General features: G+C 55.7%; 1 protein-coding gene across 4 annotated transcripts in view; it reads left to right on the plus strand.

The window, feature by feature from the left end:
- The first annotated feature begins 2,942 nt into the window (after window positions 1–2,942).
- cabcoco1 (ciliary associated calcium binding coiled-coil 1) overlaps window positions 2,943–26,544 on the plus strand; it is a 151,263-nt gene continuing 127,661 nt past the window's right edge. For 2 of the 4 annotated variants that reach the window (XR_011345569.1, XM_069900740.1), the window contains exon 1: window positions 2,943–3,111. Coding sequence is in view for 3 of the 4 variants with exons in the window: in XM_069900740.1 (XP_069756841.1) it covers window positions 3,049–3,111 (63 nt within the window). In the remaining variant the exon portion in view is untranslated. Of the gene's footprint in view, window positions 3,195–6,194; window positions 6,292–26,544 lie in introns of all 4 variants that reach the window. The other 2 variants (XM_069900742.1, XM_069900741.1) reach the window with 2 other exon arrangements.

Here is a 26,544-nt window from a genome sequence, read left to right on the forward strand (position 1 = left end):
GGGAGATTGAAAACTTGGCTGAATGCTGCACCAACAACAATCTTGCACTCAATGTCACTAAAACTAAGGAGGTGATTGTTGACTTCAGGGAAAACTAGAGTTATACAATCCAGTGATTATTGGGGGAAATCAGGGTGAGGGTGAGCAAATTCAAGTTCTTGAGAGTAACTATCTCATAGGATTTTTTCTGGGCTCAACACACAAATAGCATTGTGAAGAAAGCACATCAATGCATTTACTACCACAGGAGCTTGTGGAGGTTTGGTATGACCTGGCAAATTTCTACAGATGTGTGGTGGAAAGTGTGCTGACCAGCTGCATCATGGTCTGGGGACACCAATACCTCAGAGTAAAGCCCTCCAAAAGATAGTGGCCTCAGCCCAAGACATTACTGGTAAAAACCCTCCCCACTATCGAGAACATCTACCAGGGAACACTGCCGTTGGAGAGCAGCAGCAATCATCAAGGATTCACACCACCCAGCTCATGCTCTGTTCTCGCTGCTGCCACAAGACTCGCACCACCAGGTTCAGGAACAGCTGCTACCCCTCCACCATCTGACTCCTCAATGACAAACTCAATTAGGGACTCATTTAAGGACTTTTACTTTTGTACTTTTAAAAAATTCTCTCTGTATTGCAGTTTGTTTACATTCATTATCTGTTTACAGTTCTTTAATTACATGTATATGCTGTGTACAATTTTTTTTTGCACCATCAATAAGTGGATAATTCTGCCTTGCCCACAGCAATAAATCTGAAATGTGAATCTGATCAGCTGCAGCTCCTTACAGATCATGTTAGGGAACTGGAGCTGGATGAACTCTGGATCATTTGGGGGGCAGAGGAGGTGATAGATGGAAGCTATAAGGATACAGTCACACTCAAGAAGCAAGAGACAGGTAGTTTGGGGATGTTAGAAGAGGGAAGGGAAATAAGTAGTCAGTGCAGAGCACCTCTGTGGCTATTCCCCAAAACAATAAATATACTGTTTTGGATGCTATTGGGGAGGTCAATCTACCAGGGTCAGGTCTCCAGCACAGCTTTGCCCCTTGGCTCAGAATGGAAGAGGACAGCTGTAGTGATTAGGGATTTGATGATAATTAGGGGAACAGATAGGAGGTTCTGCAAACAAGATCGAGACCTAGATGGAATTTTGCCTCCCAGGTACCAGGGTCAGGGACCTCTCAGATCGAGTCCACAGCCTTTTTAAGTAGGCGGGTTAGCAGCCAGATATCATGGTCCATGTTGATAGGAAAAGGGATGAGATCCTGAAGAGGGAATATAGAGAGTTAGGAAGGAAGCTAAAAAGCAGGACATCAAGGGTGGTAATGTCTGTATTGCTGCCAATGCTGCACACCAGTGAAGGTAAGAATAGGAAGTCATAGAAGATAAAAGTGTGGCTGAAGAGTTGGTGCAGGGTTTCAGATTCAGGGATCATTGGGATCTATTCTGTGGAAGTTATGACCTGTATAAAAAGGACAGGTTGTACCTGAGCTGGAGGAGAACCAATATCCTGGCAGTTAGATTTGCTGGAGTTGTTGGGGAGGGTTTAAACTAATCTAGCAGATTGTGAAGGCAGAGAATTGAGAATAGGCAGAGAATAGAGCAGGTGGTGGAATGGTTAATGCAATGTGTTGTGAGTTTGTGAGGAAGGTCAGGAACTGGTGGAAACAAAGGTTGGAGGGTTTGAAGTACATTTATTTCAATGCAAGGAGTATTAGGAAGAAGGAAGATGAACTTAGAGCACAGATCAGCACATGGAATTATTCAGTTGTAGCCATTACAGAGACTTGGCTGATGCAAGGAGAGAATTGGCTGATTCAGGTACCAGGATTTAGAAGTTTTTAAAAAGGGATGGGAAGTGGTGGTTAGTAACATTACTAATCAGTGATAGCATCACAACTACAGAAAGAATGTTGTGGATAGGGATTGTCTACTGAGTCAGTGTGGGTGGAAGTCAGAAATAGGAAGGAAGCAATCATTATATTGGAGTAGTGTCTTGGCCCCCAAATAGCCCTTGGGACATTGAGGAACAGAGAGTAGGCAGATTTTTGGATGAAACAGAAATAACAGGGATGTTATTATGGGAGACTTCAACATTCTAAATATTGACTGGCACCTCCTTACTGCAAGAGGGAGAGATAGGGCTGAATTTATCAATGTGTCCAAGAATGATTCCTGACACAGTAAGTGGACCAGCTGACGAGAGAAGAGGCCATAATGGATCTTGTACTGGGCGATAAACCTGGTCAGGTGACAGACTTCTCAATGGAGGAGTATTTTGGTGATCGAGTCCACAACTCCCTGAAGTTTAACATAGCTATGGACAAGGATAAGTGCAGACAAAATGGTAAAGTGTTTAATTGGGGAAGATTATGATGGGATTAGGCATGTATGCAATATAAAGGACACTGCTTGACCTGGTGAGTTTCTCCAGGATTGTGTTCTTACTATACTAATGTGGATGTTTTTGCATTGGGTGCTCAGAACCCAACTTCAAAAATCCACTATCCAATGACTGCGAAATCCTGATGGTTCGGCACCTTCGTCATTAGGTTCAAGATTCTTTCGTCAGGTTCAAGATTCTTTTGTTGACATATAATAAAACATGTCACTATACATGGAAAAGTGATCTCTTCCACACTCTTTCAGCTCACCAGGGTCCCATTCCTGGATTCCCTTTAAATTCACTAGAGGTCCAATTCCCACTCTCCTTGAACTCACTTGGACCCTGTACATTTAAAGTTACCACGTGCAATGGAAACAAATTTCCACAGCGTCAAAAAGGTGAATTAAAATCATCTTCAAGTATTAGTAGGAGTAACAATCAATTCTTCAGAAAATGTACCAGTCCCACAAGTGGTGCTAAATAATCGAAGTTCTACTGTACACTTCTACGCTGTGTTTTATGTACTATTTCATACTTTTTTTCTTAGAGATATATGGGTCGGCTCAACATTATAAAATAGTAAAAACAAATGACGGACGTTCTCCAGCAGACCCAGTCGCTCTGGACATCCTGCGCAGCAGAGAGGGCCACCGCCTGATGTGGCGCTGTTACGGCTGCGCGCCGAGGCTCCGCCTCCCGTCCCGTCTCCATGGTGACCAGGTATGGCGGCGCAGCGGCTGAAGCCCCGGACCGCGCCTTCTTCGCGCAAAGTTTCCGAGAAGGTGCACGGCGACAGACCTCCGGTAAGGGTGGGGGCAGCTCAACGGCGGAGCCCTTGAACAGGCACTAAGCACATCTCGGTCCTCAATCTTCCTCCACCCTGATCCCCTTGTTACTCCCACCCTTCCCCTCTTCCACCCTCCCTCCATCCCTTTGACACCCACCCTTGTTCCCCTTGTCACCTTCTCTCCTCCTTCATGCTGCCACCCTCTCCCCAGTCACCCTCCCCCACCATCTTCTCTCCTCATCAACTTCTTTGTCACCCTTCCTCCTCAACCCACCATCATTATCCCCATCTGTTGCTCTCTCACCCATCTTCCTCATCCCCAATTGTCACCCATTCTAACCCAACATGTCCACCCTCCCCCCTCTGATCGTATAAATTGTCACCCACTCTCCCACCATCCTCCCTGCCTCCAATACCACCCCTCTTCCCACCCACATCCATCATTTTCTCTCATCATTCCCACTCCTCTTCCCAACATCACACCTCACCTTATCCTTTGCCATTCTATCATGGTACTTTCCAGCACTCTCTTCTCCACTCTCCCTCAGATTCAGCACCTCCAATCATTCTCCCATCTCCATTAATCTCTCTATGATCACCTGTCCTCTCTCCTCGTCCCTATTGACCCACAGAACTCTTTCATCCTGTCGTCCCACACTAGACCTCATCCCTTTTTCCTACCCAACATCTCTCCTTCTGCCCTATCAATCATTCCCATCAATCCACCCCCAATCAGTGTTTCCCATCACCCACTGTTACACTCTCTTCCCAGCAGTGCAATAGTTAAGAAGGATCTTAGCTCAGAAGATTGTGGTGTGGAATTAGAATCAGGGTAAAAAAAAATGTTGAGTTATTTTTCTCTCTAAATAGTAGTAATGATGTGTACAGGGTATAAACAATGGAATTGGAAGTGTGTCAAACAGACGTAACCTGACAGCCACAGGTGATTTTAATGGATCATTATATTTACACCATGGATGAATTCCTGGAATGTGCATAAAATAGATTTCTAGATCTGTATGTTCAGGAATTGGATAGAGAATAGGCCATTTTAGATTTTAATTAATAATCTTGTATGTGAATCTCAAAATCAATGACCATCTATGATAGAATTTTACATTAATTTCATACATGCACATTGACTGATAACTACATTAATGGTCTTAATAGTGGATAAACAATCTTAAGGAAAAATACATAATTTGTGGCTTAAAGAAACAGACACAATAGAAGAAACAGGAGAAATTAAAGGTGGATTTAAATCTCTTGAAAAGGCTAAAAAACCAGTAAGCCTAAAGTTTGGGAGTGGGTGTGCTTTAGAGTACAAGAAAGTTTGACTAATTAATTGGTATGTAAAGAGAGTAAAACTTGCAATATAAAGACAGATGTATAAAACACACCACCAAGTAGCACTGCTGCTTCATAGCTCCAGCAACATGTTCAGTCCTGACCATGATGCTATTTGCATAGTGGTTGCATGTTCTGTGTGATTGCATATTTTTTTTTCCTGGTATTAGATTTATATTTAAGTGTACAGGACAATAAAAGCCCACTCCAGCCCATAGCCCATGCCCCCCCACCCCAAATATACCAATCAACTTACAATCCCTGTACATTTTTTGAAGGATGAGAAGAAACCAGAACACCCAGAGGAAAACCTTGCAGACACAGGGAGATTGTACAACCTCCTTAGTGCCAGATTTACTGGCATTGTTAGTGTTGTTCTAACAGCTGCACCATTGTTTTCCTTCCACATCCCAAAGATGTGCTGGTTATTTAATCACTAAATTACCAAGTGTAAATTTTCATTAGGAGAATCAGATTGCTGAGCATGTAAAAGAGAATACAATAGGAGTTAAAAATGAGGGAATGAGATTGAATACAAGGATGCAATCAGCATCTCTGCAAGCTCTTGGAACAACCCTCCATTCCTCCTCTTATTTCCTTACAATCTAGTGTTACATGCCCATTAACATCTGTTTGATTCTTTAGCCACCTAGACAAGGCCATTTTACAGTCCCAATTAGCCTACCAGCCAGGACATCTTTAGATGTTCAAGGAAACTGCAGCACTTTGGGAAACCCATATATTCAAGGGAGAATGTGCAAACTCCCAATAGTACTGAAGGTCCAGATTGAACCATTGTTGGAACTGCACGTCTGCTACAATACCTGACTGCCATTTGGGTTTGCTCTGAGAGCTGGCATAGATCTGACAGACTGAATGATCTTTTGATAAGGAACTCCAAATGAGAGAATGGAAAACTCCAAAAAGATCTCATAGAGACTGAAGTGAAATACTACTTCTCAAATCCATTGGAAATGCAAAGTTGGAGAAATATAGCTGTCTTCATGGAAGACCCAAAAAGCTCCTGGAAATACAGGAGAATTAACAGTCCAGTGCAATTGAGGAGCCAAAGAAAATTAATGAGAAAAATGTTACCAGTGAAGTTAATGAGGTTGAAAATTGAACATCTTCCAAGAGTGTTGAAAGGGTTGGCTATGAGGCTATAATACTTCAGTGTTCAATAGGAGTTTTTATCATGTACACATTATTACAGAACAGGTACACCAACTACAATAGTAAAAAATTAAATTACCACAAGTGAAGACAGTAAAAGATAAATATCAAAGAATAGACAACAAGTATTCATAAATACATTTAGTGCAAGCAACTAAAAACATTTCAGTAGCGTAGACAGCTTATAGTGGCCCTGGAGTAGTTTATGGTTGGGGGGGTTATAGTACAGGAGGTTAAAGAGCCTGATAACTCTTGAATAAAAGCTGTTCTTGAACCTGAAGGTTCTAGATTTCAGTCTTCTGTTTGAAGGGAGAAAGAATGGTTGGCAACTCAGATGCTTTAATTCAGTTTAGTGATGAACTAAGCTAGGATTGCCACTTTCTGCATCCTTCTGCATTCTTAAGCATTTGAGTTTTCAAACTAGCTTGCGATTCAATCTGTGAACTTTCCTGTAGAAGTTCTATAAAGTATTTGACAACATGCTAAATCTGCACAGACTTCTTAGAGGAGAGGCATTGGCACGCTTTCTTCATTGTTGCCTCAACACACTAGCTTCAGAAGTCCTCCAAGATATGATTCCCAGGAACTTGAAGGTATTAATCTTCTCTACTACCATTATATCAATGAAGACATGTTGTTCCATGACTTCCCCTTCCAAAAGTCCACAATGAATTCCTTGGCCTTGATGTTGAGAGCAAGGTTGTTATTCTGGGATACACAACCAGTTTCTCCATCTTGTATTCTCACACATCCTTCTGCAGTGGAGTTGTCAGTTGCATTGGAACCAAACTTGGCTATGTATCATGGCTACAGAGGGAATAGAGGAGAACTAAGCATGGAGCCTTGAGGTCTCCCATGAGATCTCCCTGTGTTGTTGGTCAGTGAGGAGTAGGCAAGGTTGCCAGTCTGCACTGATTGGGATTTGCTGATTAAGAAGAAACTGATGATCCAGTGCAGAAGGAGGATCAGAGTCCCAGTTCCCTGATGTTGATTGTTTCTTCTGGTATGATGGTGTTAAATTTGGTCATCTTCCAATGTTCTACTGATTCTTGAAACAGTTCATGCAGATTGGATATGACCCTACTGTATAAGGAATAAAAATAGCTTGACATTGACAGGAGGAAAGATGCTGGTTTCTATAAACCACTATAATAAAAGATGCAATTTCAAGACAAAGATAATATGATTGAGCAGAGTAAATGTAGAAAAATGAAAGCAAAATCACATTTGACCAATTGATCAAAATTGATCATCTAAAAGAGTTGAGAAGTTAAAACTAGTGGGTGTGGCATTCCTCAGTTTTCAGAAGGATTGAAATAAGATTCCATACAGGTAGATACTAAACAAAGCAAGAATGCATGAAATCAAGGGCAGTGTAGCAGCATTGGAATAAACACCTTTCTCAGCACGACAGGGTTCTAGTCACAGCCTGTCACAAGGAAGGGTGCTTGAAGCTCTCAAGAATCAGGAATGAGCACCAGATGTAACATTTCCAAATGTGCTGATGACAAAAGTAAATGTGAATTAGAGATGGGAATGCAATTATGCTTCAAGAGGGTATGAACAAAGTGAGTTTATAATAAGGTAAACAAGAGTACCAAGTGAAAAAATGAAGCTTTTTTACTTCTGGAAAAAATTTGAAATATTGAGTGTTTTATTTAATAATGCACAATTGGGGAAGTACTACTGTTCAGAGACCAAGATATCCTTGTACAATAAAAGCTAACGTGCAATTGCAGCAGGCAGTGAACCAAATGGTTAGAAAAAACAGGAAATGCAAGTCAGGAAGTATTAATGGTGAGAATCCTTCAAATCGCTTCATCAAACTGGATATCTGATTAAGTTAGATTAATGTGTTTTTCAGTTACAGAAAGAGGGAGAGAGAGGAAAAATGTCTACAATAATCAAACCAAAGTTCTAAAGGTTATCATTGCAGAAAATACCCCCCAGAGAAAAATAAAATATCCATAAAAAAGTTGATTAGCTGAAATTGTTCAAAATCAGAATTTATTGTCATGAAATTCATTGTATTGCAGTAGCATCACAATGCAAACATTTATGAACCATCTCAACAACTAAAAAATAGTGCAAGAAATTGTCAAAGTAAGACTTTGCGGTTCATTGAGGAACCTGATGGCAGTAGGGAAGAAGCTGTCCTTGTGCTGCTGAGTGGGAATAGATGCTGCTCTGGCCTGGGAGGTGGGGGGGCTAGATGCCGCTCCGGCCTGGGAGGTGGGGGGGCTAGATGCCGCTCCGGCCTGGGAGGTGGGGGGGGCTAGATGCCGCTCCGGCCTGGGAGGTGGGGGGGGGCTAGATGCCGCTCCGGCCTGGGAGGTGGGGGGGGCTAGATGCCGCTCCGGCCTGGGAGGTGGGGGGGGCTAGATGCCGCTCCGGCCTGGGAGGTGGGGGGGGCTAGATGCCGCTCCGGCCTGGGAGGTGGGGGGGGCTAGATGCCGCTCCGGCCTGGGAGGTGGGGGGGGGCTAGATGCCGCTCCGGCCTGGGAGGTGGGGGGGGCTAGATGCCGCTCCGGCCTGGGAGGTGGGGGGGGGCTAGATGCCGCTCCGGCCTGGAGGTGGGGGGGGCTAGATGCCGCTCCGGCCTGGGAGGTGGGGGGGGCTAGATGCCGCTCCGGCCTGGGAGGTGGGGGGGCTAGATGCCGCTCCGGCCTGGGAGGTGGGGGGGGCTAGATGCCGCTCCGGCCTGGAGGTGGGGGGGGGCTAGATGCCGCTCCGGCCTGGGAGGTGGGGGGGGCTAGATGCCGCTCCGGCCTGGGAGGGTGGGGGGGGCTAGATGCCGCTCCGGCCTGGGAGGTGGGGGGGGGCTAGATGCCGCTCCGGCCTGGGAGGTGGGGGGGGCTAGATGCCGCTCCGGCCTGGGAGGTGGGGGGGGCTAGATGCCGCTCCGGCCTGGGAGGTGGGGGGGGGCTAGATGCCACGGCCTGGGAGGTGGGGGGGGCTAGATGCCGCTCCGGCCTGGGAGGTGGGGGGGGCTAGATGCCGCTCCGGCCTGGGAGGTGGGGGGGGGCTAGATGCCGCTCCGGCCTGGGAGGTGGGGGGGGCTAGATGCCGCTCCGGCCTGGGAGGTGGGGGGGGCTAGATGCCGCTCCGGCCTGGGAGGTGGGGGGGGCTAGATGCCGCTCCGGCCTGGGAGGTGGGGGGGGCTAGATGCCGCTCCGGCCTGGGAGGTGGGGGGGGGCTAGATGCCGCTCCGGCCTGGGAGGTGGGGGGGGCTAGATGCCGCTCCGGCCTGGGAGGTGGGGGGGGCTAGATGCCGCTCCGGCCTGGGAGGTGGGGGGGGCTAGATGCCGCTCCGGCCTGGGAGGTGGGGGGGGCTAGATGCCGCTCCGGCCTGGGAGGTGGGGGGGGCTAGATGCCGCTCCGGCCTGGGAGGTGGGGGGGGCTAGATGCCGCTCCGGCCTGGGAGGTGGGGGGGGCTAGATGCCGCTCCGGCCTGGGAGGTGGGGGGGGCTAGATGCCGCTCCGGCCTGGGAGGTGGGGGGGGCTAGATGCCGCTCCGGCCTGGGAGGTGGGGGGGGCTAGATGCCGCTCCGGCCTGGGAGGTGGGGGGGGCTAGATGCCGCTCCGGCCTGGGAGGTGTGGGGGGGCTAGATGCCGCTCCGGCCTGGGAGGTGGGGGGGGCTAGATGCCGCTCCGGCCTGGGAGGTGGGGGGGGGCTAGATGCCGCTCCGGCCTGGGAGGTGGGGGGGGCTAGATGCCGCTCCGGCCTGGGAGGTGGGGGGGGCTAGATGCCGCTCCGGCCTGGGAGGTGGGGGGGGCTAGATGCCGCTCCGGCCTGGGAGGTGGGGGGGGCTAGATGCCGCTCCGGCCTGGAGGTGGGGGGGGCTAGATGCCGCTCCGGCCTGGGAGGTGGGGGGGGCTAGATGCCGCACCGGCCTGGGAGGTGGGGGGGGCTAGATGCCGCACCGGCCTGGGAGGTGGGGGGGGCTAGATGCCGCTCCGGCCTGGGAGGTGGGGGGGGCTAGATGCCGCTCCGGCCTGGGAGGTGGGGGGGGCTAGATGCCGCTCCGGCCTGGGAGGTGGGGGGGGCTAGATGCCGCTCCGGCCTGGGAGGTGGGGGGGGCTAGATGCCGCTCCGGCCTGGGAGGTGTGGGGGGGGGCTAGATGCCGCTCCGGCCTGGGAGGTGGGGGGGGCTAGATGCCGCTCCGGCCTGGGAGGTGGGGGGGGCTAGATGCCGCTCCGGCCTGGGAGGTGGGGGGGGCTAGATGCCGCTCCGGCCTGGGAGGTGGGGGGGGCTAGATGCCGCTCCGGCCTGGGAGGTGGGGGGGGCTAGATGCCGCTCCGGCCTGGGAGGTGGGGGGGGGCTAGATGCCGCTCCGGCCTGGGAGGTGGGGGGGGCTAGATGCCGCTCCGGCCTGGGAGGTGGGGGGGGCTAGATGCCGCTCCGGCCTGGGAGGTGGGGGGGGCTAGATGCCGCTCCGGCCTGGGAGGTGGGGGGGGCTAGATGCCGCTCCGGCCTGGGAGGTGGGGGGGGCTAGATGCCGCTCCGGCCTGGGAGGTGGGGGGGCTAGATGCCGCTCCGGCCTGGGAGGTGGGGGGGGCTAGATGCCGCTCCGGCCTGGGAGGTGGGGGGGGCTAGATGCCGCTCCGGCCTGGGAGGTGGGGGGGGCTAGATGCCGCTCCGGCCTGGGAGGTGGGGGGGGCTAGATGCCGCTCCGGCCTGGGAGGTGGGGGGGGCTAGATGCCGCTCCGGCCTGGGAGGTGGGGGGGCTAGATGCCGCTCCGGCCTGGGAGGTGGGGGGGGCTAGATGCCGCTCCGGCCTGGGAGGTGGGGGGGGCTAGATGCCGCTCCGGCCTGGGAGGTGGGGGGGGCTAGATGCCGCTCCGGCCTGGGAGGTGGGGGGGGCTAGATGCCGCTCCGGCCTGGGAGGTGGGGGGGGCTAGATGCCGCTCCGGCCTGGGAGGTGGGGGGGGCTAGATGCCGCTCCGGCCTGGGAGGTGGGGGGGGCTAGATGCCGCTCCGGCCTGGGAGGTGGGGGGGGCTAGATGCCGCTCCGGCCTGGGAGGTGGGGGGGGCTAGATGCCGCTCCGGCCTGGGAGGTGGGGGGGGCTAGATGCCGCTCCGGCCTGGGAGGTGGGGGGGGCTAGATGCCGCTCCGGCCTGGGAGGTGGGGGGGCTAGATGCCGCTCCGGCCTGGGAGGTGGGGGGGGCTAGATGCCGCTCCGGCCTGGGAGGTGGGGGGGGCTAGATGCCGCTCCGGCCTGGGAGGTGGGGGGGGCTAGATGCCGCTCCGGCCTGGGAGGTGGGGGGGGCTAGATGCCGCTCCGGCCTGGGAGGTGGGGGGGGCTAGATGCCGCTCCGGCCTGGGAGGTGGGGGGGGGCTAGATGCCGCTCCGGCCTGGGAGGTGGGGGGGGCTAGATGCCGCTCCGGCCTGGGAGGTGGGGGGGGCTAGATGCCGCTCCGGCCTGGGAGGTGGGGGGGGCTAGATGCCGCTCCGGCCTGGGAGGTGGGGGGGGGCTAGATGCCGCTCCGGCCTGGGAGGTGGGGGGGGCTAGATGCCGCTCCGGCCTGGGAGGTGGGGGGGGCTAGATGCCGCTCCGGCCTGGGAGGTGGGGGGGCTAGATGCCGCTCCGGCCTGGGAGGTGGGGGGGGCTAGATGCCGCTCCGGCCTGGGAGGTGGGGGGGGCTAGATGCCGCTCCGGCCTGGGAGGTGGGGGGGGCTAGATGCCGCTCCGGCCTGGGAGGTGGGGGGGGGCTAGATGCCGCTCCGGCCTGGGAGGTGGGGGGGGCTAGATGCCGCTCCGGCCTGGGAGGTGGGGGGGGGCTAGATGCCGCTCCGGCCTGGGAGGTGGGGGGGGCTAGATGCCGCTCCGGCCTGGGAGGTGGGGGGGGCTAGATGCCGCTCCGGCCTGGGAGGTGGGGGGGGCTAGATGCCGCTCCGGCCTGGGAGGTGGGGGGGGCTAGATGCCGCTCCGGCCTGGGAGGTGGGGGGGGCTAGATGCCGCTCCGGCCTGGGAGGTGGGGGGGGCTAGATGCCGCTCCGGCCTGGGAGGTGGGGGGGGCTAGATGCCGCTCCGGCCTGGGAGGTGGGGGGGGCTAGATGCCGCTCCGGCCTGGGAGGTGGGGGGGGCTAGATGCCGCTCCGGCCTGGGAGGTGGGGGGGGCTAGATGCCGCTCCGGCCTGGGAGGTGGGGGGGGCTAGATGCCGCTCCGGCCTGGGAGGTGGGGGGGGCTAGATGCCGCTCCGGCCTGGGAGGTGGGGGGGGCTAGATGCCGCTCCGGCCTGGGAGGTGGGGGGGGCTAGATGCCGCTCCGGCCTGGGAGGTGGGGGGGGCTAGATGCCGCTCCGGCCTGGAGGTGGGGGGGGCTAGATGCCGCTCCGGCCTGGGAGGTGGGGGGGGGCTAGATGCCGCTCCGGCCTGGGAGGTGGGGGGGGCTAGATGCCGCTCCGGCCTGGGAGGTGGGGGGGGCTAGATGCCGCTCCGGCCTGGGAGGTGGGGGGGGCTAGATGCCGCTCCGGCCTGGGAGGTGGGGGGGGGCTAGATGCCGCTCCGGCCTGGGAGGTGGGGGGGGCTAGATGCCGCTCCGGCCTGGGAGGTGGGGGGGGCTAGATGCCGCTCCGGCCTGGGAGGTGGGGGGGGGCTAGATGCCGCTCCGGCCTGGGAGGTGGGGGGGGCTAGATGCCGCTCCGGCCTGGGAGGTGGGGGGGGCTAGATGCCGCTCCGGCCTGGGAGGTGGGGGGGGCTAGATGCCGCTCCGGCCTGGGAGGTGGGGGGGGGCTAGATGCCGCTCCGGCCTGGGAGGTGGGGGGGGCTAGATGCCGCTCCGGCCTGGGAGGTGGGGGGGGCTAGATGCCGCTCCGGCCTGGGAGGTGGGGGGGGCTAGATGCCGCTCGGCCTGGGAGGTGGGGGGGGCTAGATGCCGCTCCGGCCTGGGAGGTGGGGGGGGCTAGATGCCGCTCCGGCCTGGGAGGTGGGGGGGGGCTAGATGCCGCTCCGGCCTGGGAGGTGGGGGGGGGCTAGATGCCGCTCCGGCCTGGGAGGTGGGGGGGGCTAGATGCCGCTCCGGCCTGGGAGGTGGGGGGGGCTAGATGCCGCTCCGGCCTGGGAGGTGGGGGGGGGCTAGATGCCGCTCCGGCCTGGGAGGTGGGGGGGGCTAGATGCCGCTCCGGCCTGGGAGGTGGGGGGGGCTAGATGCCGCTCCGGCCTGGGAGGTGGGGGGGGGCTAGATGCCGCTCCGGCCTGGGAGGTGGGGGGGGCTAGATGCCGCTCCGGCCTGGGAGGTGGGGGGGGCTAGATGCCGCTCCGGCCTGGGAGGTGGGGGGGGCTAGATGCCGCTCCGGCCTGGGAGGTGGGGGGGGCTAGATGCCGCTCCGGCCTGGGAGGTGGGGGGGGGCTAGATGCCGCTCCGGCCTGGGAGGTGGGGGGGGCTAGATGCCGCTCCGGCCTGGGAGGTGGGGGGGGCTAGATGCCGCTCCGGCCTGGGAGGTGGGGGGGGCTAGATGCCGCTCGGCCTGGGAGGTGGGGGGGGCTAGATGCCGCTCCGGCCTGGGAGGTGGGGGGGGCTAGATGCCGCTCCGGCCTGGGAGGTGGGGGGGGCTAGATGCCGCTCCGGCCTGGGAGGTGGGGGGGGGCTAGATGCCGCTCCGGCCTGGGAGGTGGGGGGGGCTAGATGCCGCTCCGGCCTGGGAGGTGGGGGGGGCTAGATGCCGCTCCGGCCTGGGAGGTGGGGGGGGCTAGATGCCGCTCCGGCCTGGGAGGTGGGGGGGGCTAGATGCCGCTCCGGCCTGGGAGGTGGGGGGGGCTAGATGCCGCTCCGGCCTGGGAGGTGGGGGGGGCTAGATGCCGCTCCGGCCTGGGAGGTGGGGGGGGCTAGATGCCGCTCCGGCCTGGGAGGTGGGGGGGGCTAGATGCCGCTCCGGCCTGGGAGGTGGGGGGGGCTAGATGCCGCTCCGGCCTGGGAGGTGGGGGGGGCTAGATGCCGCTCCGGCCTGGGAGGTGGGGGGGGGCTAGATGCCGCTCCGGCCTGGGAGGTTGGGGGGGGCTAGATGCCGCTCCGGCCTGGGAGGTGGGGGGGGCTAGATGCCGCTCCGGCCTGGGAGGTGGGGGGGGCTAGATGCCGCTCCGGCCTGGGAGGTGGGGGGGGCTAGATGCCGCTCCGGCCTGGGAGGTGGGGGGGGCTAGATGCCGCTCCGGCCTGGGAGGTGGGGGGGGCTAGATGCCGCTCCGGCCTGGGAGGTGGGGGGGGCTAGATGCCGCTCCGGCCTGGGAGGTGGGGGGGGCTAGATGCCGCTCCGGCCTGGGAGGTGGGGGGGGCTAGATGCCGCTCCGGCCTGGGAGGTGGGGGGGGCTAGATGCCGCTCCGGCCTGGGAGGTGGGGGGGGCTAGATGCCGCTCCGGCCTGGGAGGTGGGGGGGGCTAGATGCCGCTCCGGCCTGGGAGGTGGGGGGGGCTAGATGCCGCTCCGGCCTGGGAGGTGGGGGGGGGCTAGATGCCGCTCCGGCCTGGGAGGTGGGGGGGGCTAGATGCCGCTCCGGCCTGGGAGGTGGGGGGGGCTAGATGCCGCTCCGGCCTGGGAGGTGGGGGGGGGCTAGATGCCGCTCCGGCCTGGGAGGTGGGGGGGGCTAGATGCCGCTCCGGCCTGGGAGGTGGGGGGGGCTAGATGCCGCTCCGGCCTGGGAGGTGGGGGGGGCTAGATGCCGCTCCGGCCTGGGAGGTGGGGGGGGCTAGATGCCGCTCCGGCCTGGGAGGTGGGGGGGGCTAGATGCCGCTCCGGCCTGGGAGGTGGGGGGGCTAGATGCCGCTCCGGCCTGGGAGGTGGGGGGGGCTAGATGCCGCTCCGGCCTGGGAGGTGGGGGGGGCTAGATGCCGCTCCGGCCTGGGAGGTGGGGGGGGCTAGATGCCGCTCCGGCCTGGGAGGTGGGGGGGGCTAGATGCCGCTCCGGCCTGGGAGGTGGGGGGGGCTAGATGCCGCTCCGGCCTGGGAGGTGGGGGGGGCTAGATGCCGCTCCGGCCTGGGAGGTGGGGGGGGCTAGATGCCGCTCCGGCCTGGGAGGTGGGGGGGGCTAGATGCCGCTCCGGCCTGGGAGGTGGGGGGGGCTAGATGCCGCTCCGGCCTGGGAGGTGGGGGGGGCTAGATGCCGCTCCGGCCTGGGAGGTGGGGGGGGCTAGATGCCGCTCCGGCCTGGGAGGTGGGGGGGGCTAGATGCCGCTCCGGCCTGGGAGGTGGGGGGGGGCTAGATGCCGCTCCGGCCTGGGAGGTGGGGGGGGGCTAGATGCCCGCTCCGGCCTGGGAGGTGGGGGGGGCTAGATGCCGCTCCGGCCTGGGAGGTGGGGGGGGGCTAGATGCCGCTCCGGCCTGGGAGGTGGGGGGGGGCTAGATGCCGCTCCGGCCTGGGAGGTGGGGGGGGCTAGATGCCGCTCCGGCCTGGGAGGTGGGGGGGGCTAGATGCCGCTCCGGCCTGGGAGGTGGGGGGGGCTAGATGCCGCTCCGGCCTGGGAGGTGGGGGGGGCTAGATGCCGCTCCGGCCTGGGAGGTGGGGGGGGCTAGATGCCGCTCCGGCCTGGGAGGTGGGGGGGGCTAGATGCCGCTCCGGCCTGGGAGGTGGGGGGGGCTAGATGCCGCTCCGGCCTGGGAGGTGGGGGGGGGCTAGATGCCGCTCCGGCCTGGGAGGTGGGGGGGGCTAGATGCCGCTCCGGCCTGGGAGGTGGGGGGGGCTAGATGCCGCTCCGGCCTGGGAGGTGGGGGGGGCTAGATGCCGCTCCGGCCTGGGAGGTGGGGGGGGCTAGATGCCGCTCCGGCCTGGGAGGTGGGGGGGGCTAGATGCCGCTCCGGCCTGGGAGGTGGGGGGGGGCTAGATGCCGCTCCGGCCTGGGAGGTGGGGGGGGCTAGATGCCGCTCCGGCCTGGGAGGTGGGGGGGGCTTAGATGCCGCTCCGGCCTGGGAGGTGGGGGGGGCTAGATGCCGCTCCGGCCTGGGAGGTGGGGGGGGCTAGATGCCGCTCCGGCCTGGGAGGTGGGGGGGGCTAGATGCCGCTCCGGCCTGGGAGGTGGGGGGGGCTAGATGCCGCTCCGGCCTGGGAGGTGGGGGGGGCTAGATGCCGCTCCGGCCTGGGAGGTGGGGGGGGCTAGATGCCGCTCCGGCCTGGGAGGTGGGGGGGGCTAGATGCCGCTCCGGCCTGGGAGGTGGGGGGGGCTAGATGCCGCTCCGGCCTGGGAGGTGGGGGGGGCTAGATGCCGCTCCGGCCTGGGAGGTGGGGGGGGCTAGATGCCGCTCCGGCCTGGGAGGTGGGGGGGGCTAGATGCCGCTCCGGCCTGGGAGGTGGGGGGGGGCTAGATGCCGCTCCGGCCTGGGAGGTGGGGGGGGCTAGATGCCGCTCCGGCCTGGGAGGTGGGGGGGGCTAGATGCCGCTCCGGCCTGGGAGGTGGGGGGGGGCTAGATGCCGCTCCGGCCTGGGAGGTGGGGGGGGCTAGATGCCGCTCCGGCCTGGGAGGTGGGGGGGGGCTAGATGCCGCTCCGGCCTGGGAGGTGGGGGGGGGCTAGATGCCGCTCCGGCCTGGGAGGTGGGGGGGGCTAGATGCCGCTCCGGCCTGGGAGGTGGGGGGGGCTAGATGCCGCTCCGGCCTGGGAGGTGGGGGGGGCTAGATGCCGCTCCGGCCTGGGAGGTGGGGGGGGCTAGATGCCGCTCCGGCCTGGGAGGTGGGGGGGGCTAGATGCCGCTCCGGCCTGGGAGGTGGGGGGGGCTAGATGCCGCTCCGGCCTGGGAGGTGGGGGGGGCTAGATGCCGCTCCGGCCTGGGAGGTGGGGGGGGCTAGATGCCGCTCCGGCCTGGGAGGTGGGGGGGGCTAGATGCCGCTCCGGCCTGGGAGGTGGGGGGGGCTAGATGCCGCTCCGGCCTGGGAGGTGGGGGGGGCTAGATGCCGCTCCGGCCTGGGAGGTGGGGGGGGCTAGATGCCGCTCCGGCCTGGGAGGTGGGGGGGGCTAGATGCCGCTCCGGCCTGGGAGGTGGGGGGGGCTAGATGCCGCTCCGGCCTGGGAGGTGGGGGGGGCTAGATGCCGCTCCGGCCTGGGAGGTGGGGGGGGGCTAGATGCCGCTCCGGCCTGGGAGGTGGGGGGGGCTAGATGCCGCTCCGGCCTGGGAGGTGGGGGGGGCTAGATGCCGCTCCGGCCTGGGAGGTGGGGGGGGCTAGATGCCGCTCCGGCCTGGGAGGTGGGGGGGGCTAGATGCCGCTCCGGCCTGGGAGGTGGGGGGGGCTAGATGCCGCTCCGGCCTGGGAGGTGGGGGGGGGCTAGATGCCGCTCCGGCCTGGGAGGTGGGGGGGGCTAGATGCCGCTCCGGCCTGGGAGGTGGGGGGGGCTAGATGCCGCTCCGGCCTGGGAGGTGGGGGGGCTAGATGCCGCTCCGGCCTGGGAGGTGGGGGGGGGCTAGATGCCGCTCCGGCCTGGGAGGTGGGGGGGGGCTAGATGCCGCTCCGGCCTGGGAGGTGGGGGGGGGCTAGATGCCGCTCCGGCCTGGGAGGTGGGGGGGGGCTAGATGCCGCTCCGGCCTGGGAGGTGGGGGGGGCTAGATGCCGCTCCGGCCTGGGAGGTGGGGGGGGCTAGATGCCGCTCCGGCCTGGGAGGTGGGGGGGGGCTAGATGCCGCTCCGGCCTGGGAGGTGGGGGGGGGCTAGATGCCGCTCCGGCCTGGGAGGTGGGGGGGGGCTAGATGCCGCTCCGGCCTGGGAGGTGGGGGGGGCTAGATGCCGCTCCGGCCTGGGAGGTGGGGGGGGCTAGATGCCGCTCCGGCCTGGGAGGTGGGGGGGGCTAGATGCCGCTCCGGCCTGGGAGGTGGGGGGGCTAGATGCCGCTCCGGCCTGGGAGGTGGGGGGGGCTAGATGCCGCTCCGGCCTGGGAGGTGGGGGGGGCTAGATGCCGCTCCGGCCTGGGAGGTGGGGGGGGCTAGATGCCGCTCCGGCCTGGGAGGTGGGGGGGGCTAGATGCCGCTCCGGCCTGGGAGGTGGGGGGGGGCTAGATGCCGCTCCGGCCTGGGAGGTGGGGGGGGCTAGATGCCGCTCCGGCCTGGGAGGTGGGGGGGGCTAGATGCCGCTCCGGCCTGGGAGGTGGGGGGGGCTAGATGCCGCTCCGGCCTGGGAGGTGGGGGGGGGCTAGATGCCGCTCCGGCCTGGGAGGTGGGGGGGGCTAGATGCCGCTCCGGCCTGGGAGGTGGGGGGGGCTAGATGCCGCTCCGGCCTGGGAGGTGGGGGGGGCTAGATGCCGCTCCGGCCTGGGAGGTGGGGGGGGCTAGATGCCGCTCCGGCCTGGGAGGTGGGGGGGGGCTAGATGCCGCTCCGGCCTGGGAGGTGGGGGGGGCTAGATGCCGCTCCGGCCTGGGAGGTGGGGGGGGCTAGATGCCGCTCCGGCCTGGGAGGTGGGGGGGGCTAGATGCCGCTCCGGCCTGGGAGGTGGGGGGGGCTAGATGCCGCTCCGGCCTGGGAGGTGGGGGGGGCTAGATGCCGCTCCGGCCTGGGAGGTGGGGGGGGCTAGATGCCGCTCCGGCCTGGGAGGTGGGGGGGGCTAGATGCCGCTCCGGCCTGGGAGGTGGGGGGGGCTAGATGCCGCTCCGGCCTGGGAGGTGGGGGGGGCTAGATGCCGCTCCGGCCTGGGAGGTGGGGGGGGCTAGATGCCGCTCCGGCCTGGGAGGTGGGGGGGGCTAGATGCCGCTCCGGCCTGGGAGGTGGGGGGGGCTAGATGCCGCTCCGGCCTGGGAGGTGGGGGGGGCTAGATGCTGCTCTGTCCTGGGAGGTGGGGGGGGCTAGATGCTGCTCTGGCCTGGGAGGTGGGGGGGCTAGATGCTGCTCTGGCCTGGGAGGTGGGGGGGATAGATGCTGCTCTGGCCTGGGAGGTGGGGGGATAGATGCTGCTGTTTTAAGACAGCCTCTTGTAGGCACTGATGTTGCAGGCCAAATTAATAACCTTCTGGAATTCTTCTGGTTCTGGGCATTGGCACCTCCATACTAGACAGTGATGTAACCAGACAATGCCCTCTTCAGCACTCCTGTATAAGGTTTCTAGAGTCTCCCTGACATACCAAATCTTCTCAAACTCAAAGTGTTACCTCTGGTGAGTGTGCCATCACCACACTTCCCAATTTTATCTTTATCGTAGAGGACTTGCCCATACCTCATTTCTGACTGCTCTTGCACTGCTGACTATATCCATCATGTACTTCCCAATTTTATCTTTATCGTAGAGGACTTGCCCATACCTCATTTCTGACTGCTCTTGCACTGCTGACTATATCCATCATGTGTTACCTTGTCCAGTTCATTGGCAAGACCAAGTTTAGAGAAGGTAACTGGTTTGCAGAGTAACTGCACTATCCTCACAATGGCCATGCTGAGGTCCTAGTTTCAACACCCCTTCCCACATTAACTTGTCTATCCTTGGGCCTTTTCCCACCAGGAAGAGACCAAATGAAAATTTGAATAACACCTCATACAACCTCAGTAATTCACAACCAAATTGTATGAACATTGAATTTTTACCACCTGTGTTCTTCTCATCTTCACCCCCACACACACACAACCCCAACCCTTCAGATCCATTTAGATACTCTCACCCTCCCTCTGGTTACATGATCTAGTTTTGTCCCTCTTCCCCACACAATTCATCCTCCAGCCTCTGTGCATACCTTCACCTTCCATATACCCGACCTGGATGATAAACAGGCAGCAGCAGCCAATTTTATGAGACTTTTTCCTCATACAACTTGATAACATTTGTAATTGAATTATATTACTTACAATTTTCTTGTGCTTTTATAGTTTTACAAGATCATTCAGGTTTCTTCAGAAGAGATCAAGAATCTCATATGGTACATTGCCTCCCAGGTGCCAGGGTCCAGGATGTCTCTATTTGTGTTCACAGCATTCTCAAGTAGGAGAGTGTGTAGTCAGATATCACGCTTTGTGTAGTGACCAGTGATGTAGGTAGGATAAGTGATGAGATCCTTTAAAGAGTGTTCAGGGAAATTAGGCACTAGGTTGAAGGACAGGACCTCCAGGGTTCTGATCTCAGCATTGCTACCCATCTCATGGGCTAGTGAAGTGAAAATAGGTGGATAATGATCTAACTCCCAGCTGAGAACCACATGTTGGAGCATGGAGATGCATAGCTGTGTTCCCTTGGAGGAAAAAAAATCACCTATGTCTGTTCTGTGGCTACCCCAAACTGAACAATACTCACCTAGTTCCAATTGCCAGCTTTTACCCCCCCCCCCCCCCCCAAATCTCCTGGCCAATTAGATACTTAATCTTCTGCTTAGACCACTAGTAATCAGGCCTCCACTACTGTATGCAGCAATGAGTTCCTCAAATCCACAACTCTGACTAAAGAAGTTTCTCATCTGTTTTAAATGGACAGCTTCCAATATGAAGACTGTGCCCTCTTGTCTTTGATTCACCCATTAAGGGAAACATCTTATCAATATTCACTGTCCAAACCTTTCAAAATTCTAAAGGTTTCTGAGATCCCTGCTCATTCTTCCACATTCCAATGAATACAATCCAAGAGCTGTCAAACATTCCTCATACATTAGCCTTTGTATTCCAGGAATCATCCTAGTAAATCTCTGCACTCTCCAACAACCACATCCTTTTTAAGATGGGGGTCCAAAACTGCACAGTACGCCAAAGGAAGTTTCACTAGCACCCAGTACAGCTGGATCAACACCTCTTTACTCTTGTACACTATCCCTCTTGAAATGAAACCCAACACAAGATTCACTTTCTTTACTACTGATCCAACCTGATCATCAACTTTTAGGTTTCCCTGCTTGAGGGCACCCAGGTCCCTTTGCACTTGAGGCTTGAACTTTCTCCCCATCCAAATAATACTGTCTGTTTATTTCCAGAGCCAAAATGTAGAACCGTACATTTCTCAACATTGCATCTCATCTGCTTTTTTTGCTCAGTCCCCCAAGCTGTCCATCTTTCTGCAACTTCAGATTCTTCAACACTTCCTGGTCTGCCACCCATCTTGGGGTCATCTGCAAATTTGGCCACAAAACCATTCAATCCACAATCATAATTAATACAAATTGTAAACAGTAGCAGCCCCCAAGACCAACCCCGCAGACCACCACTTGTTACAGGCAGCCAACCCTTTATTTCAACCCAGTGTTTCCTGCCTTTCAGCTTATTTTCTATCCAAGCTACTATCATCCTGGGTCTCATTAAGCAGCCTCACATGTGACACCTTGCAAAAGCCTTCTGAAAATCCAAATATACAGCATCCACAGCCGACCCTTTGACTATCCTACCCAAGATTTCATCAAAAAATTCTTATAGGTTGGTCAGACAGGATCTCCAGGTATCTCATAACCACGTCCTTGAGGTTCAACTAATACTTTCCCAACCTCTGATAGAAAAAAGGGAAGCTATAGGCCTATTAGTCTGTCTCCCACCTTTCTTAAGCAGCAGAACCACATTTGCAACCTTCCAATCCTCTGGAATCATGCCAGAGGACTGGAAAATAAATCAACTGTGGTTCCACAATCTCTAAAGCTACCTCTTAGAACCCATGGGTGTACCTCATCTGGGAGATTTATCAATCTTTAATCCATTCAGCTTGCCTAGTACTATTTCTCTAGTAATCATAACTGCATCTAATTCTGCTCCCTGAAGCCCCTGTATGTCCAGTATATTGCTAATGTCTTCCAAAGTGAAGATTGATGCAAAATATTGATCAAGTTCCTCTCCTGTCTCTATCACCCATTATAATTTTCCCAGCATCATTTTCAATCGTCTTATGTCTACACAGGTCTCTCACTATTTAAAAACTTAATATCTTTTTTATATTTTTGCCAATCTCCTTTCATAATGACTGTCTTTCTGCAAGTTTCCAAAAGATTGCCAGTCCTGTTTTCCTACCAAATTTAGCTTCCTTGTATGCTCTCCCCTTTACTTTTTATCTTAACTCTTGAGCCACAAGGTGCCATCTTTCCATTGACAAATTTCCTTTTCCTTGGAATATATCTATCCTGCATATTTTTACTCCTTGCAAAAATAGCTTCCAATTCTGCTCTGCCATCCCTCAAACTAGTTTGCTTTTCCAGTCAACTTGAACCAGTTCCTTTCTCATGCCACCATAATTTCCATTATTCACTGAAAAAAAGATCTATCCGATAACATCTTTTCCTTTTCAAATTTGAATCCAAATTCAACCATGTTATGATCGCTACTTCCTAGAGCAGTGGTTCCCAACCTTTTACTTTCCACTCACATACCACCTTAAGCAATCCCTTATCACAGAATACTTATGGCATAGGGAATACTTAAAGTGGTATGTGAGTGGAAAGTAAAAGGTTGGGAACCACTGTCCTAGAGGCTCTAATACCTTTAATTCCCCAATGACCCCAGATTCATTACACATTACCCAATCCAGAACTGCAGATCCCCTGGTGGGCCTATCAACAAGCTGTTCAAAAAAAGCCATCCCTTAAGCTTTCTACAAACTTTCTCCTGGGATCCAGTAATTTCCTGCCCTTCCCAATCCCATCATGTTAAAATCCCCCATAATTATTTTGGCATTATCCTGGTGACATGCCTTTCTATTTCTAGCTATAACTCAGTCCACTTCCCAGCAGCTGTTTGGCAGCTTGATTATAATTACTAATAAGTTCTTTTTACACATTCATTAATTCAACCCATAATGATTCTACTGCTACTGACCCTATGTCCCTTTTTTCTATTGAAATAATGTCATCAAAGCCACACCTCCACCTACCTGCTCATCTTTCCTATACACTGTATCCTTGGATATCAAGCTCTCAATCACATGCCTCATTAAGCCCTGTTTCAATAATGACCATAATCTTATTTTCCAAGCAGCATCTGAGCAACCAGGTCATCTACTTTCTTTCTAATGTTACATGCATTTAAGTACAGTACCATTAGACCAACTACTAACACCATTTTTATACTGCTTCCTTTTGAACAGCACTTTCTCCTGCCTGCCACCTGGCCTTCTTGTTATCATTGACTAACTCTTCAGTTTTCTCCATCATAGCTCCCCATCTGCCTACTACCCTAATTGCTCCACTCTCATTTTGATTCCCAATCCCTATGCCAAACTAGTTTAAACCTTCCACAACAACTCTGGCAAACCCTCCTGCTAGGATATTGGTTCGCTTCTGGTGCAGCCCATCCCTTTTGTAGAGGTCTGACCTTCCCCAGAAATAATCCCAATGATTTAAGAATCTGAGGTCCTACCTCCTGCACCAACTCTTCAACTATAACTTCCTTTTTGTACTCTGTCTAGAACATGGCACAGGCAGCAACCTCAAGATTATCACCCTTGAGGTCCTACCTTTTAACAGGTATACCATCCCAGATCTACCACATCCCACAACTAGAACAATCTACAGCCCTAGCTGACACCATTAACTTGTATGATTAACTTCCTTACTTGGTCTTACCTCCCCAGTTTCAAGCAAGTACCTCTCTTCAGTCACTACTCAACAAAGTTACTGAAAGACACAACTTCAATATCCCTGAGCCACTCCATTTCTGACTACTACCAGGACTGTTCCTCCTTTTATGTAACCTTAAAAATCTATCAGCGCAACTACTGAGCAGCCCTAGACAATTGTCACAAGTTCTCACACCTATATTCAATTATCCAATCAGAGCCTCAATACTTACAGCAAAAAAAATCATTAACTGTTTAACCCTTAATGGTTCTAAAACCAGCTGAAAGAAAGTAAACTGCCCAACCTTTTTAAATCTGTTGCCTGACTGACGTCATGCGCCTGCACAGTAGTCCCCTACCAGACCTTAGCCTTTACAATTTAAAATAAAAATTCAAAAACACTTCACTACTTACAGTTTTCCCAGTGACTGTTGTCACATTTGTGGCCCGAAATGTGAAGTTAATAAAACATTAAACACAAGTTTTATCAGGTAAACTTCTCTGTTGTCTTTATTTTCCAGTTTCCTTTGTTCTCCTGCTTGTGTTCTTATCTCTCTCTCATACCACGTGACTTCCGGTATATCTCATACATATTCATTATCATGACATCCCTCCTTTAATCAGAAATAAACTTTACCTTCACTTACCAATATCCCTTGGAAACATACAAACATCGTAACTAATGGTAATACTATAACTCAACTACATAAAATTTACTTCCTACAGCACTCATACATGCACTTTATGATATAAGATTAAAATACTGTCCCAAAGTTCTTATTAAAACTATGGCACAAAGTCTTCGTATCGTTTGGGCACTTTCCGGTTTAGTTTTGGCCTGCCTGCGATATTGTCGTCGCTTCTCGGTTGTTCACTCTCAGCGTCGGAAATACTGCTCGCCACGGCTTCGGGTGTTTCTGGCGCTCTAGTCACTTCATCAGGAGTGCTGGTAACTGCCTCTGGAACATCATCAGGTCTCTCAGTTTCAGCATCTCGTATTGGCCTTTCAACCTCTTCGCTCGATGTATCTCTGGACTGGTACCTTTTTACACTTGATACATTTCTCTTATACAGGACTCCAGTCGGAGACTTGACTGTCACCATACTGCCACTTCTGGATACGACAGTATAGGGTTGATGGTAATAAGGTGTGTCTAGCTTACCACCAGTTTCATGCCTCATTAGAACATCATCTCCTGGCATGATGTCTGAGTACTTGGCTCCACGTTTTGAATCTGTGTACAGCTTTGCTGCACCTTTCTTTTCAGCATCGTGGTCCCTCATCTCCTGGTCGTCTCGGATTTCCTTTATTTCTGGCATTTTTGTGCGGATTTTTCTCTCAAAAAATGCTTCTGCAGGACTTTTTCCAGTGGTTGCATGAGGCGTTGCTCGATAGACAGCCACATAAGATAGCAATGCTTCTCGCCAATTTTGTCCTTCTGCGTGTGCAATCCTCAATCTTTTTTCAATGGATTGATTTTGTCTCTCTACTTCTCCATTGGCTTGCGGCCATTTCGGAGTTACTTTATGATGGTGGATACCTGTGGTCCTCATGTATTCTGCAAATGTCTCTGAAATGAATTGTGGACCATTGTCAGAGTATAATGTAACAGGTAATCCATATCTTGCGAATATCTCTGCTAACGCTTGTATTGTTTTTTCAGTGGTTGTGGACTTCAACACCACGTACTCATAGTATGTAGTAATCTATCACTACCATAATTGATTCACCCATCGGTAAAGGTCCAAGAAAATCAACAGCTACGTCGATCCATGGTCCTGTCGGAAGTTGCGTACTCCGGATCGGTTCTGGCGGATTACTCCTACTTGTGATTTGACATCCGTGACAAGTTTTAACAAATTTCTCTGCGTCTTTATCACAACCTGGCCACCATACCTTGGTCCTGAGGTTTTGCTTGGTACCAACAATACCTAGGTGTCCTTCATGCGCTAAGGATACGATCTTCGGTCTCAATCTTTGCAGTATCACCAATCTGCAACCTCTTAATACACACTGTCCGATGCAACAAAGTTCGTTTCTAATGGGAATATAAGACTGGTGAGTACACTTGTCCCATTGTCCACTCTGTATGCATTCTCTTACTTCCTTGAGTTCTGGATCATGTTCGGATTCTCTCTCGACTTCCTTCGTAGTCACAGCTTTCGGTGTTGACTGAATAGCTACGAAGCGTACAAAGCTCTCTGTTTCTGTTCCCAATTCTGACTTGGATTGTGGACATCCATCCTTCACCAATCTGGACAGCGGATCTGCAATGTTTGCTTTCCCTGCTATGTGGATTACTTTATATTTGTAGGGTTGTAGTCTGAGTACCCATCTCTCTATTCTGGCACATGGTTTGGATCTAGGTGCATAGATCACCTCTAATGGCTTATGATCTGTGATGAGTTCAAATTCAATGCCATATAAATATGCATGGAACCTCTCACAGGCCCATACAAGTCCGAGTGCTTCTTTCTCTGTCTGAGAGTATCTTCTTTCCACATCTGATAACGATCTGCTGGCATAGGCAATGATTCTTGGTCCTCCATCATGCATCTGGACCAACACAGCTCCTAAACCAACTGGACTGGCATCCGCTATGACTTTGGTTGATGCCGCCGGATCGTAATATCCAAGAGTTTTTGCATCTGTCAGGTTTTGCTTCAGCGCTGTGAACGCTTTCTTCTGCTCAGATCCAAAATGAAATCGTATTCCTTTCCTGGTTAGTTTCCTTAGTGGTTCTGCCACTGTAGCGAAATTAGGAATGAACTTTGCACAAAAATTGACCAATCCCAGGAAACTCCTCACCTCTGTTGCGTTCTGAGGTGCACGTGCCTCTGCAATAGCTTTCACCTTGGCCTCTGCAGGGTTTAGTCCTTTCCGTGTAAGTCTGTGTCCCATGAAGTCCATTTCTGATACACCGAACTGGCACTTGTTTCCATTCACGGTAAGGCCTGCCTCCTGTAGTCTAGATAGTACACACCTCAACCGTTTGTCATGCTCTTCCTTCGTTGGTGCATGGACTATGATGTCGTCAGAAATGTTGGCAACTCCAGGAATGCCTTGAATCACTCGATGGATTTCATACTGGTAGATCTCCGAAGCTGCATTAATTCCAAATGATAGTCTCTTGTAACGATACAATCCACAGTGAGTCACAAATGTTGTCACATCTCGGGAACCTGGATCCAGCTCTAATTGATGATAGCCCCACTTCAGATCAATTTTTGAGAATATCTTGCTGGTAGTTAGTTCTTGAAGTATTTCCTCCACTGTTGGTATAGGGTGTCGTTCTCGAACTATAGCTTCATTGGCCATTCTCATGTCAACACATAGTCTTATGTCACCATTTGGTTTGGGCACAATCACTACGGGACTGACCCATTGTGTTGAATGTTCCACCGATCAATAATGTCTTGTTCGATCAATTCTTT

Source organism: Narcine bancroftii, chromosome 10 (genome assembly GCF_036971445.1).
Source record: "Narcine bancroftii isolate sNarBan1 chromosome 10, sNarBan1.hap1, whole genome shotgun sequence".
In the NCBI taxonomy this organism is placed as follows: domain Eukaryota; kingdom Metazoa; phylum Chordata; class Chondrichthyes; order Torpediniformes; family Narcinidae; genus Narcine; species Narcine bancroftii.